Consider the following 15,000-nt stretch of genomic DNA (forward strand, 5'->3'; position numbering starts at 1 on the left):
TTACTCTGTGGCCATGCGCCCCCGCTCAGGCAGCCGGCCAGCACTTGACCAAGTTATTAAGTCAAGTCCGACCACCAGGTGGCGTGTCTGTTTGACGCCTGCTCAGTAACGCGCTACATTTACTCCATTACATCTACTTGAGTAACTTTTGGGATAAATTGTACTTCTAAGAGTAGTTTTAATGCAACATACTTTTACTTTTACTTGCGTATATTTATAGAGAAGAAACGCTACTTTTACTACGCTCCATTTATCTACATTCAGCTGGCTACTCGCTGCTGATTTTTATCAGTCAGACAGACCTTCAAAGTAGGATGTATCACATGCCTGCGTTTCACCAATCAAAAGCAGTCACTGGTGACGTTTGACTCTGTTTCACCAATCAAATGCAGTCACTGGTGACGTTTGACTCTGTTTCACCAATCAAATGCAGTCACTGGTGACGTTTGACTCCGTTTCACCAATCAAAAGCAGTCACTGGTGACGTTTGACTCCGTTTCACCAATCAAAAGCAGTCACTGGTGACGTTTGAGTCCGTTTCGATAATCAAAAGCAGTCACTGGTGATGTTTGACACCGTTTCACCAATCAAATGCAGTCACTGGTGACGCTTGACTCCATTTCACCAATCAAATGCAGTCACTGGTGACGTTTGACTCCGTTTCACCAATCAAAACCATTTACTAAAGACGTTTGACTGCGTTTCACAATCAAATGCAGTCACTGGTGACGTTTGACTCCGTTTCACCAATCAAATGCAGTCACTGGTGATGTTTGACTCCGTTTCACCAATCAAAAGCAACCACTGGTGACGTTTGACACTGTTTCACAAATCAAATGCAGTCACTGGTGACGTTTGACTGCGTTTCGATAATCAAAAGCAGTCACTGGTGACGTTTGACACCGTTTCACCAATCAAAAGCAGTCACTGTTGATGTTTGCCTCCGTTTCACCAATCAAAAGCAGTCACTGGTGCCATTTGACTCTGTTTCACCAATCAAAAGCAGTCACTGGTGACGTTTTACACCGTTTCACCAATAAATTGCAGTCACTGGTGACGTTTGACTCCGTTTCACCAATCAAATGCAGTCACTGGTGATGTTTGACTGTTTCGATAATCAAAAGCAGTCACTGGTGACGTTTTACACCGTTTCACCAATAAATTGCAGTCACTGGTGACGTTTGACTCCGTTTCACCAATCAAATGCAGTCACTGGTGATTTTTGACTCCGTTTCACCAATCAAAAGCAGTCACTAGTAACGCTTGACTCTGTTTCACTAATCAAACAGAGCCAGGCGGTCACATGATGAATTGCATTTATTTATAAATTTCAACATTTACAAACAGTTGAAAATAATAATCAAAGTAAGTACAAAAACAGTACAAAACATTATAACAAACGTACAAAACAGCGCCAGGGGGTTGTAAATTTAAAGTAACTAAAATAGAATTTAAAATATATATATATGTACATATAAAATAAACAAAGTGCAAAGTCATAGGCTCACTCAATCTCAGTAAATAAGTTAAATTTGGAACACAGCATCATGGTTTTCCCAGCTTTTTGCTTGTTAGAGTTAGAGTGTTTTAATGTAGAGTTCTAAATCTTGTTTAAAGGCACAAAAAACAGGTCGTGTATTGAGAAACTTACATTTATGAATATAAAACTTAGCCAATAGTATCATGAGCTTGCAAAGGTAAAATGCATTCAATAGAGTGTAAAACCAAATATATATTATTTCATATATATTATTGTTTTAGTTGCTTAAGAGATATTCCTGGCACTGAATTTGTTCATTGCTATTTTTATGTTTTTGTGCATTACTTGTTGCCGTCATCATTAAAGGAACAGGTTACTCATCAGTTACTCAGTACTTGAGTAGTTTTTTCACAACATACTTTTTACTTTTACTCAAGTAAATATTTAGGTGACTACTCCTTACCTTTACTTGAGTAATACATCTCTAAAGTAACAGTACTCTTACTTGAGTACAATTCCTGGCTACTCTCCCCACCTCTGCTGACGAGCGCCGTCAGCGTGACCCAATTAGGAGCGTGATCACACCACCTTCCCCACGGGGGGGGGGGGGGGGGGGGGCATCCATCTCCTTCCTGCTTGTCCCATTTTATCACCCACAGCAAAATCCATCAGGCTCATAAAGTATACGCCGCCTCACAAAAAACGAAAAATTCGACAAAGTCAATGATGTCATGTAAATATAATGTCTTTTATTATGTTGCACAAACTACAACAGCAGTCAAGTTGTCACCTTGTGTAAATGCTAAATAAAAAGAGAATAAAAGAAATCATTTTCAACTTATATTCAATTGAATAGACTGCAAGGACAAGATATTTTATGTTCACACTGACAAACTTTGTCAATTTTTGCAAATATTAGCTCAATTGGAATTTGATGCCTGAAACATGTTTCAAAAAAGCTGGCACCAGTGGCAAAAAAGAGTGAGAAAGTTGAGGAATGCTCTTATTTGGAAAATGCAACAGGTGAACAGGCTAATTGGGAACAGGTGGGTGCCATGATTGGCTCTAAAAGCAGCTTCCATGAAATGCTCACTCATTCACAAACAAGGACAGGGCGAGGGTCACCACTTTGTCAACAAATGCCTGAGCTAATTGTTGAAGAGCAACATTTCTCAACAAGGAATTTAGGGTTTTCACCATCTACGCTCTGTAATATCATCAAAAGGTTCAGAGAATGTGGAGAGATCACTGCAGGTAAGCCATGATATCACGCACCTTGGACTCCTCAGGCGCTACCGCATCAAAAAGCCACATCAGTGTGTAAAGGATATCACCACGAGGGCTCAGGAACACTTCAGAGAACCACTGTCAGTAACTACAGTTGGTCGCTACATCTGTAAGTGCAAGTTAAAACTCTACTATGCAAAGCCACAGCCATTTATCGACAACACCCAGAAACCTTTTCGCTGGGCCCTAGCTCATCAATGATGGACAGACAAGTGTTCTGTGGTTTGACGAGTCCACATTTGAAATTGTTTTTTGAAACTGGACCAAACAGGAAAAGAACCATCCAGGTGAAAGTGTTGTAGTCAGCATGTGTGATGGTATGGGGGTGTATTAGTGATTGTTGTAGGGTGAAAGTGTTCTAGGCAGCATGTGTGATGGTATGGGGGTGTATTAGTGATTGTTGTAGGGTGAAAGTGTTCTAGTCAGCATGTGTGATGGTATGGGGGTGTATTAGTGATTGTTGTAGGGTGAAAGTGTTCTAGGCAGCATGTGTGATGGTATGGGGGTGTATTAGTGATTGTTGTAGGGTGAAAGTGTTCTAGGCAGCATGTGTGATGGTATGGGGGTGTATTAGTGATTGTTGTAGGGTGAAAGTGTTCTAGGCAGCATGTGTGATGGTATGGGGGTGTATTAGTGATTGTTGTAGGGTGAAAGTGTTCTAGCCAGCATGTGTGATGGTATGGGGGTGTATTAGTGATTGTTGTAGGGTGAAAGTGTTCTAGGCAGCATGTGTGATGGTATGGGGGTGTATTAGTGGCCAAGACATGGCTAACTTACACATCTGTGAAGGCACCATTAATGCTGAAAGGTACATACAGCTTTTGGAGCAACATATGTTGTTATCATGGACGCCCCTGCTTATTTCAGCAAGACAAGGCCATCATTCATAGTAAAAGAGTGCGGGTACTAGACATTGAAAATGTGTGAAGGCTAAAATATGAGACAGGAGACTGTTGAACAACTTAAGCCGTACATCAAGCAAGAATGGGAAAGAATTCCACTTCAAAAATGTGTCTCCTCAGTTCCCAAACCTGCACTGAGGGTTGTTCAAAGGAAAGGCCATGTAACACACTGGTAAACATGCCTTTTTTGCAACGTGTTGCTGCCATTACATTCTAACTTCATGAGTATTTGCAAAGTTTTTCAGTGTGAAAATGAAATATCTTGTCTTTGCAGTCTATTCAAATGAATATAAGTTGAAAAGGATTTGTTGTAGTCTCTTTTTATTTAGCATTTACACAACCTGACTACTTCACTGCTTTTGTAGTTTGTACATTGTTGTATTTACACAAAATGTGTAGGTTACATGAAGGGATGTTTTGTCCATATGTGGAACCATTGTCTGTTTGTGTCCCTCCTACTGCAATAATAGTTGTGACACCTGCCTCTTCTTGTGTTGGACACGCCTTTCTACTTCCATTTTGTCCACCACATCAAAGAGGAGACGTAGGCGTCCACACCACGACAGAAAAGTGCATTTATTGTCTTATTAAGAACTTAAGTTCACTATTTTTAGTGTTGTCGTGAGACGTGTAAAAAGGCCAAGTCAACACCAAACCGGAGTCAATGAAGAGAAGGTCGCTGTAAGCTTGACCTTTTACTTATTTTACTTTTGACAATTCTTCAAAGACAAGACGGTGAAAAAGTGAAAAGAAGAAAGAGACACAACACATTTTATTGCCTTTTTACATATTTGTCTACAACAGGTGTGTCCAAAGTGTGGCCTGCAGCACATCATTCTAAAAATACTTAAATATACATCTTTTTTAAACATTAAAAAGTGGAATAAAAGAGCAAATAGGTGAAATGCAACAAGAAAAAGTTGCATTGTTGACTAATAACACATTTTTTTAAAGAATTTCTCCAAAAATAATAAGGAATAAAAATCAATGTTGCTATAAATTATTGATTGATTTAAGGCAAGGGTGTCCAAAGTGCAGTCCGGGGACCATTTGTGGCCCGCAGGTCATTTTTAACGGCCCCCCCGGCACATTTTAAAAATACAATTGAAAAAAATTAAAAACATAAAAAGTGATATAAAAGAGCAAACAGGTGAAATGTAACAAGAAAATGTTGCAATACTTTAATAACACAAAGCTGCCATGCAGGCTGTTTCTTTCTTTAAAAAAAAAAAAAAAGAATCAAAATCAATGTCATTTTGAATTATTGACTTATTCAAGGCTTCAATTACGTCACATTAAATATTCCACTGTGAGATATTTTTGGGGGAAAATGCTGCATATTTTGTGTTTTGTCATATAAAAAACAGAGCTGTTTTTTTTTAAAGAAGGGCCTTAAACAAACAAACAAAACAAACAACAATAAAACTTAAAATTGAAGGATATATCTGAAGTTGATCTTGAGATTATTGTGCTAAAAGTAAACAGTAAAAAAAAGTATAATTTATTTTTTAGGACTTTTGGATCCCCAATTATTTTTGTGTGATTTGTTTTTAGGTGTCATTGCTCAAAAAATAATAATGAATCAAAATCTAAAATTAAGGCTCCAATTATTATATAATCTCAAATATTCCACCTAAAAAAGTTATTGGGTGAAATGATTGCATATTTTGTGTTTTTTCCATTTTTTTCCCCATTTTTTTTCCTAATGTTGATCCAGAGATTTAAAACTTGAAAAATAATGAAAATAATAATACTGAATAAGGACACATTTTTAATATATATATTTTTTTTACCAAAACCCTTTGGGGTCCCCGGGATAATAACTGAGTGGAGGCCTAAATATATATTTGTTATACATATATTGTATTGGTTTTTAAAATGAAAACTATGATTTTTTCAGTGTGCGGCCCTCAGTGGAAAAAGTTTGGACACCCCTGATTTAAGGACAAAAAGGACATAAGTACAACAAACATAAAAACATGAAAAATATGAAAAGTAGAAGAAAAAAAAATGTCCATACTAATTATATACCAACACTAATTATCCTATTGATTGGTATTATAAATATACTAAACTAATTACAATATATTATCTGAAGCTGATATAGACATTTAAGTGTTGAATGAAAAATAAAAAAGAATAAACAAAAGCATGATCTTTTTATGAGTGGGACACTTTTGTATCCCTAAGGATTTTAGTGGAATTTAATAACTGTTTTGCTAAAAAAATAAAAAAAATAAGCAAAATAATAATAAATTCAAATAAATTTTGTTCTGAATTATTGACCTATTTAGGGATCCAATTACTTCACATTAAATATTTCACTATTAAAATCTTTTTGGTAAAAATATTGCGTATTTTGTATTTTGCCTTAAAAAAATAGGGTTTTGACAAAATACTCGTAAAAAATAATGGAGTAGAATTAGCGATTCAAGGGTTTTATGAAAAAAATAATATATGACTTATTTTGAACCTTGTTTAAGACTGAAACCTTTCTGGGTCCTTAAGACCTAACTTGAGGGAGCCCCAACAATTAAAAAAATATAAAAGTGTATTGTTTTTGAAAATGAAAAAATATCAACTTGGCCCCCACGTGCTTTGATTTTTCAGTGTGTGGCCCTCAGTGGAAAAAGTTTGGAAAATGTAACAGCAATGTCCAAAAATGTCCAGCAGAGGGCGACTCTCGTCTGCCTGAATGACTTGAACACAGTGTATCCAGTTCGACAATTATATTCAACATATCGGCACTGTTACACTTTTTTAACGTGTCTGACATGTTGTTAACTTATTAAAGACAACTTACAGCATTGCTTCTTCGCCGCTTTGTGTAGGATGGCAACAGAAATGAGCAGAGAAGACCGCAACATGTATGACTTGCTTTTAAAACGAACACCGGAAGTCAACCAACAGGAAGTAATTTAGCGGAAGTGACATCATCTAACTGCTGTTTACCGATTATAGCGTACAATAAATATAAACAACTTTAGCTCCAAATTAAAGCACTGCAGTCACTAATATAAAAATATTATCAAGTAATTATGTAAAGAATATTAAGACTTGACTTCAGGACAACACACTATTTCTTCTTCTTTATTGTTGTGTTTGTTTAGGCAAGCTGCATTGGCTCTTTGGCGCCGCCCTAGTGACTCCCTGGAGCTTTTTCAAAAATTTATGAAAATTGAAAAGATGGTGGAAAAAATGTAATATTTGTTTGAATATGTTTTGTGCAGGAGGACAAACATGACACAAACTTTCCTATTTGCTTCACTGATGAGAGGATTGCTTCTAAGACACAATACTAATATGTAGAGCTGGTAATGCCTTTTAATGGCTAGTTTCAAGATGACTTTTACCTTTTAAAGCAGGGGTTGGGAACCTATGGCTCTCGAGCCAGATGTGGCTCTTTTGATGACTGCATCTGGCTCTCATGCATTTTAATCCATCCATCCGTTTCTACCGCACCTGTTCAAGAAGTTGCATTAATGGTCAAGAGTATTTTATTTATTATTGCTGAACTTCAGAATAACAATGTTATTAAAAATAATAAGAGATGCACGCATTTAGTTGTTAGGAGGCATATCATTCTCTTGTGGGACGACACTGTACGAGGGTACAGGTCCACAGGTTTCTCCTCATTGAGCTAAATTGAATCCAGTCTCTGTTGAATTCCTTGCTTCTTGTCTGTTTAATACAGGGGTGCCCATTACGTCGATCGCGAGCTACCAGTCGACCGCGGGGGGTGTGTCAGTCCATCTCCAGCCAGGCTTTTAAAAAAAATAGAGCTAAAAATGTGTGATCATCAATCTTCACCAAGACGTCACTTAAATGACATTCACGGTACCGGAGGGTCTTGTGAGATGACGCTGGCTGCTGCAAGATCATTATTATGAAAATATGACCGAGAGGAAGGCGAGAAACACTTTTTATTTCAACAGACTCTCGCGCCGTACCTTCCGTCAAAACTCTAAAGGCCGACTGCACATTTCCTATCTTCACAATAAAAGCCCTGCTTCATGCTGCCTACGCTAACTAAATACAGAGTCTCGGAAAACTGGCGTGCACAAGCGATCCCTCAGAAAGCTGGCGTGCACATCACTTGTGCACGCCAGCTTTCCGAGACTCTTATTTTGTTAGCGCAGGTAGCATGAAGCAGGGCTTTTATTGTGAAGATAGGAAATGTGCAGTCGGCCTTCAGAGTTTTGACGGAAGGGACGGCGCGAAAGTCTGTTGAAATAAAAAGTGTTTCTCGCCTTCCTCTCTGTCATTTTTTCATAATAATGAACTGGCAGCAGCCAGCGTCATCTCACAAGACCCTCGGGTGCCGTGAATGTCAATCAAGCAAGCTACGGAATTTGCCGCCAATGTTTTTCTTGTAAAGTGTATGGAAGCTGGATGAATTAGATGCCAAAAACCAACCACTTTCATGTGGTATTGTACAGAAAGGACAACTTTTTTTCTCCTCCATTTGAAAATGTGGGCGTTAGCATCATTACTGTCTGATTCCAATCAATGCGAGTCATCAGAATCAGGTAATACACCAACTTATATTCTTGTCTTTGTGAAAGAAAGACATCTATATGTGTTACACATGCTTGTATTATCATTAAACACATTTAACTTGTTTACAAAAATGTCTCTTTCATAAATAAATAAATATAAATGATATATATAAATGAGGTAGATACCCTCGAGTTGGTCAATTGAAAAGTAGCTCGCCTGCAGAAAAAGTGTGGGCACCCCTAGTTTAATACATGTCATCAGTGTTTGAAGCTGACAGTTGTATTCGGTGTTAAAAATATTATATGGCTCTCATGGAAATACAGCCAAAAAGCTTCCCGACCCCTGTTTTAAAGCCTATATATTTAAAGTCTCACAAAATCGTACCAAGACAATTTTGACTTGTTCCGTTGTCGGATTGTTAGTTTTGCTTGTAATGAGTCACAAACTAATCAGACAATGCAACGAGTCCAAATGATCTCGGGAAAACTCAGGCATGAAATAATTGGCCTTGACATTATTTAATGTAGGAACATTGACTGCATTGTTTTTGTCTTTTCAATAAAAATGTCACATTTCCCCAGCAAATTTCCCCAAATGTGAAATACAAATGGTGACGACTATGGCTGGCAGCGGAAAACTCTGGAAACAATCATCAGTCCTGTAATCGCTAATTAGTCGGGATTAATTTACGATCTTTTACATTTGGTTGGCAGTCCATTACCGACCAACGCCCCAAAACACGCCCACCAGTACATGAAAGCACATCAATGCAGTTTGCTGTCAGACACTCCGCCTTCAAATGGTGATTTTTTGTCTGCAAGGCGAGCTGAGGGCCGGCCAATAAAAAGCAGATGTAACCGCAAGACATCAGGGGAAATGTGTCCATGTGACTTTACAGCACACCTCACACCTTTTCAAGTCCAGAAGTCAAGAGTTTAGAATGTAATAGAGTTTTATTGTCATTGGGACGGCGTGGCGCAGTGGGAGAGTGGCCGTGCGCAACCCGAGCGTCCCTGGTTCAAATCCCGCCTAGAACCAGCCTCGTCACGTCCGTTGTGTCCTGAGCAAAACACTTCACCCTTGCTCCTGATGGGTGCTGGTTGGCGCCTTGCATGGCAGCTCCCTCCATCAGTGTGTGAATGTGTGTGTGAATGGGTAAATGTGGAAGTAGTGTCAAAGCGCTTTGAGTACCTCGAAGGTAGAAAAGCGCTATACGAGTACAACCCATTTATTTATTTATTTATTGTTACAGTGAACAGGTTCAAAGAACAACGACATTGGAGCAGAGCTCCTAAGGTGCACACGCAATCATTGAGGAATATAAATAGTAAAAAAGATTTAAAAACAAAGGAAGATATGTATCTATATAGATGTATATATCCACACATATATATATGTAGGTGTGGTAAAAATCACAAGACTACTTCATCTCTACAGAAGTGTTTCATGAGGGGTTCCCTCAATCATCAGGAGATTTTAATGGAAGCATTCACATACAATGGTTTATATAGGGCACAGAGTGGGTGGGTACAGGCAGGCGTAGGGTGTGGTGATTGGCTCATGTTTCCGTCTGTGGCGGCATGTTGAAATGATTTCACTGCGCTTGTTGAGGGATGACAGGTCTGGATGATGTATAATAAACAGTTTCTCTTTCAAGCATAGGTTGCGTCTTTTATTACCACTGTTGTAAGGTGTGCTGGATGCAAGAATTTGCCATGTTATTGAATATTCAACATTATTGTCTTTGAGGTTCCAAATGTGCTTGCTGAGTTCTGTAGGATTCCGCAAAGTCTGGTTTCTAAAGGAGGCCTTGTGATTATTCCATCTGGTTTTAAACGCTCCTTCGGTTAATCCTACGTACGTGTCGGATGTGTTAATGTCCTTGCGTGTTACCTTTGCTTGGTAAACGACTGGGGGGTGCTTACAAACATCAGTCGTGACTTTTTATATATGTATGTATATATATGTATATATATATGTGTGTGTGTATATATATATATATATGTGTATATATATGTGTGTGTGTATATATATATATATATATATATATACATACACACACACACACACACACACACACACACATATATATATATGTATATATATATGTGTATATATATAAATATATGTATATGTATATGTATATGTACAAACCCCGTTTCCATATGAGTAGGGACATTGTGTTAGATGTAAATATAAACAGAATACAATGATTTGCAAATCATTTTCAAGCCATATTCAGTTGAATTTACTACAAAGACAAGATATTTGATGTTCAAACTCATAAACTTTATTTTTTTTTTGCAAATAATCATTAACTTAGAATTTCATGGCTGCAACACGTGCCAAAGTAGTTGGGTAAGGGCATGTTCACCACTGTGTTACATCACCTTTTCTTTTAACTACACTCAATAAACGTTTGGGAACTGAGGAAACTAATTGTTGAAGCTTTGAAAGTGGAATTCTTTCCCATTCTTGTTTTATGTAGAGCTTCAGTCCTTCAACAGTCCGGGGTCTCCGCTGTCCTATTTTACACTTCATAATGATTTTATGAAGTGTTCCTGAGCCCATGTGGTGATATCCTTTACGGACTGAAGTCGGTTTTTGATGAAGGATCAAAGATCCGTAATACCATCGCTTACGTGCAGTGATTTCTCCAGATTCTCTGAACCTTTTGATGATTTGACGGACCATAGATGGTAAAATCCCTAAATTCCTAGGATTGGCTCGTTGAGAAATGTTCTAAAACTGTTTGACAATTTGCTTACAAATTGATGACCCTCGCCCCATCCTTGTTTGTGAATGACTTAGCATTTCATGGAAGCTGCTTTTATAGCCAATCATGGCACCCACCTGTTCCCAATTAGCCTGCACACCTGTGAGATGTTCCAAATAAGTGTTTGATGAGCATTCCTCAACTTTATCAGCATTTATTGCCACCTTTCCCAACTTCTTTGTCACGTGTTGCTGGCATCAAATTCTAAAGTTAATGATTATTTGCAAAAAATAAAGTGTATGAGTTTGAACATGAAATATGTTGTCTTTGTAGCATATTCAACTGAATATGGCTTGAAAAGGATTTGCAAATCATTGTATTCTGTTTATATTTACATCTAACACCATTTCCCAACTCATATGGAAACAGGGTTTGTATATATATATATATATATATATATATATATATATATATATACACATTCATACATACTGTACATACAAATGCATGTTTGAACACGATACTTTGACTTACGGTCATGTCTGCCGCAGATGTGCAGAGGGGCCCGCCTTGGGGGCCGCCCGCTCTGCCAGGCACCAGCAGCTCCAGATCGGCCCGCAGCGTGGTGTCTCAGGGAGGTCGGCTGGACATCAGTTTCCTGCCTGACAACATGACCCACATAGTGGTGAGAGACATTCCTTTCTCAGAATTCACTGTATCCCTCGTCACTGGCTGCACGTCTACTGTACTTGACGTCCAGATGTTTGATACAGAAACGGCAAGACCAAAGGACACGCACACCACGACTGTGAGTTATGAGCCTTCAGTACTGCTAATCAACACCAGATGGGAGTGTTGCACATGTGGGGCGTTCAAAACATGTCCAACATGGCAGGCTCTACAAATAAATGTCTTGCAAAATGTTTAAAGTGCGAAGTAAAATACTCATAAAAATGTATATATTACAAAATAAGCAGGAATAGCAGAGAAATCCGTTGAAAAAGGTAACACCGTACACAATCTTCCCTCATGTCTGTTCCTCCGACTGGCCAGCGGTGCGGCATGCAAGACGCCAGAGTTTGTTGCGATTTTAAGGACGCAGACGAACGAGGTAGCAGTGAGCAGTGAAAAAAAAAGGTATTTATTGATAAATAAAACACTCACGGGAGATGTGGAGCAGACGGCGTCCACAAAGTAGTGCGTAGGCTACCCTGCAGTCCAGTGAACAGATAACAACAACAACGAAGGTACAAAAAGGATCAACTGAAATGGTGTTGATTGCAAACAGAAAACAGGTGAGGGGAAATGAAGTGAAGCAGAGGCGGGAAAGCGCCAACAAAACAAGGAAGAGCTACCAAAGTAAAAGCACAGGACAGGAACTAAGACACTAAACACCGGTGAACACTAACAAAGCGCAACATAAGGCACAGCCAGTTGTAACCGGCCGTGAAACTACATTTCCATCCACCCTAACCCTCAGCCCTGAGTAAACCAGCATCCATGCATCCATCCATCCTTCTTCTGCTTGGTGGGGTTGCGGGGGCAGCAGCCTAAGCAGGGAACGTCTGTCTCCCAAGCTATTTCGCCCAGCTCTTCGCAGAGGGATTTTGAGGCGTTCCCAGGCCAGCTGGGAGACATAGTTTCCGAAAGCCTCAGACTTAAATAACTTTGTACTTGACACATGCTAACAGTTAGCATGTTAATCTTAGCGTGTTAACTTTTTTAGGAAATTTTTCAGCCGAACGCCTCACACTCATATAACTTGGTACTTGACATATGCTAACTTTTCTTTTTTATTCAATATTACAGTTGAGCACCTCAAGAGTCATTTAACTTGGTACTTAACACACGCTAACTGTTAGCATGGTAAAATTAACATGCTAGCATTAGCATTCTGGCGTGCTAACTTTTTAGCCAATTTTGCTGTTGAATGCCACAGCCTCAAATAATTGTGTACTTGACACATGCTAACTGTTAGCGTGGTACTCTTAGCGTGCTAACTTGTTGAGCCAAATACTCAGCAGAACACCTCAGACTCATATGACTCATACTTGACATATGCTAACTTATTTTGGCCTTTTTTAGCCAATTTTGCAATCGAACACCTCAGAGTACTTAACACACCTTAGCATGCCAATATTAACATGCTATCATTAACATTCTCTCATGCTAACTTTTTTTTTTTGCCAATTTTACAGCGAAACATCTTAGTCATTTAACGTGGTACTATAAACACACTAACTCTTAGCATGCTAAAGTTAACATTTCAAAGAGTACTTTACACACCTTAGCATGCTTACGTTAACATGTTATCATTAACAATCTCGCATGCTAACTTTTTTTTCTCCCAATTTTACAGCGAAACATCTTAGTCATTTAACGTGGTACTTGAAATACAATAACTGTTAGCATGCTAAAGTTAACATTCCAAAGAGTACTTAACACACCTTAGCATGCTTACGTTAACATGCTATCATTAACATTCTCGCATGCTAACTTCTTTTTTTTGGGGCCAATTTTACAGCGAAACATCTCAGCGTCATTTAACGTGGTACTTGAAACATGATAACTGTTAGCATGCTAAAGTTAACATTCCAAAATACAAAAAATAGCATGCTAACCGTTTTTGCCAATTTCGCACCTAAGGTTCAGCTAACATGGCACTTGATGCATGCTAACTTTTTTTAGAGCTAATTATACATGCGTACACTTCATAGCCATATCACTTGGCTAGTACATTTTAGCATTCGTATACAATTTCCCCCAAATTTTTATATTTTGGGGGTAAAATTCTAAACCAGGACTTTTATTTGTCTTTGAAATGTGTCGTAGGCCAATAAAAAAAACTACAAATGGCTCCCAGGCCACACTTTGGAACCCCTGGTGTAATGGTTAGGAGTTATAGCGCCACCTGCAGCTGGGGCATGCAACTGACAAACTGGGAAGAGCCTCAACTGGAATATTTCAATAAGTAATAAGTATAAGTACGCAATGCCAATAAATACTAGAAATGGCCGCCCCTTTTCCCGATGCCAGGAAGAAGAGATGTGAAGGACAAAAATGGGTCGCCTGCTGTATGTGGAGCAGCAGAGGCGATGCATTTAACTGCTCCACTTTCAGACCACACACACACACACACACACACACACACACACACACACACACACACACACACACACACACACACACACACAATAATAACACCATCAGTCCATCAAAGTTTGCCGGTGGTGTACAAACCCTCCACCAGGGACGTATGGTCAATGGCAGGATGGACAAACAAACCAAAAAACTACAAATGAAACCATAAAATAAATATTAATAATTGTCCGTTGGATTAGCGTGATTAGATCAGGTTAAGGACCATCACTTGTGACACAATCCAAACAACCTTCCCTAGTCATAGTGCAAAAAAAAACCCAACAACAACACAACGAGGGTGGACGCTCCCCTTCCCTCTCCCTTATCTCTCCTGCTTGTTTCTTTGTTTTGTCTTGTCTTAACTGCCTCTTTTTGCACTGCTGTCCAAATCTAAACATTGGAACTATTTAACTAGCCTCAACAAAATTGACAAGATCTTGGGTTTGGGGGAACCTGCTGTCGTGACGAAGCGGTTGTTGCTGGACACACCACGGACTCTTGGGAGAAGAAGGGGGGCCGCGTGCCTGGTGACCCTTTTCTGTCGAGTGAAGTGAATTATATTTATATAGCACTTTTCTCTAGTGACTCAAAGCGCTTTACATAGTGAAACCCAATATCTAAGTTACATTTAAACTTGTGTGGGTGGCACTGGGAGCAGGTGGGTAAAGTGTCTCGCCCAAGGACAAAACGGCAGTGACTAGGATGGCGGAAGCGGGAATCGAACCTGCAACCCTCAAGTTGCTGGCACGGCTACTCTACCAACCGAGCTATGTGAAGATATCCACCTAGTCGGAATTATGACAACAGGACATCTGCTGATTGGACTAAGCGTTGCTCTGGTTTGTCCACAAATTGGAAGTACCTGGCAGTCTTCAAAGCACCCAAAAGCTGCCACAAATGATTGGAGGATGCGGGAAGAACTGTGGATTACATTGGACTGTCTACCCTGCAGGTTTTGAGGACCAGTCATAGAC

The 15,000-nt window shown here is 39.1% G+C and overlaps 1 protein-coding gene across 2 annotated transcripts in view; it reads left to right on the plus strand.

Moving 5' to 3' along the window:
- The window catches only part of LOC133557272 (plexin domain-containing protein 1-like), a 26,686-nt gene that overhangs the window by 3,019 nt on the left and 8,667 nt on the right, over positions 1–15,000 (plus strand). For both annotated transcript variants that reach the window (XM_061907618.1, XM_061907620.1), the window contains exon 2: positions 11,437–11,570. In XM_061907618.1, the coding sequence (XP_061763602.1) occupies positions 11,437–11,570 (134 nt within the window). The remainder of the gene's footprint in view (positions 1–11,436; positions 11,571–15,000) is intronic.

Source organism: Nerophis ophidion, linkage group LG08 (genome assembly GCF_033978795.1).
Source record: "Nerophis ophidion isolate RoL-2023_Sa linkage group LG08, RoL_Noph_v1.0, whole genome shotgun sequence".
Taxonomy (NCBI): domain Eukaryota; kingdom Metazoa; phylum Chordata; class Actinopteri; order Syngnathiformes; family Syngnathidae; genus Nerophis; species Nerophis ophidion.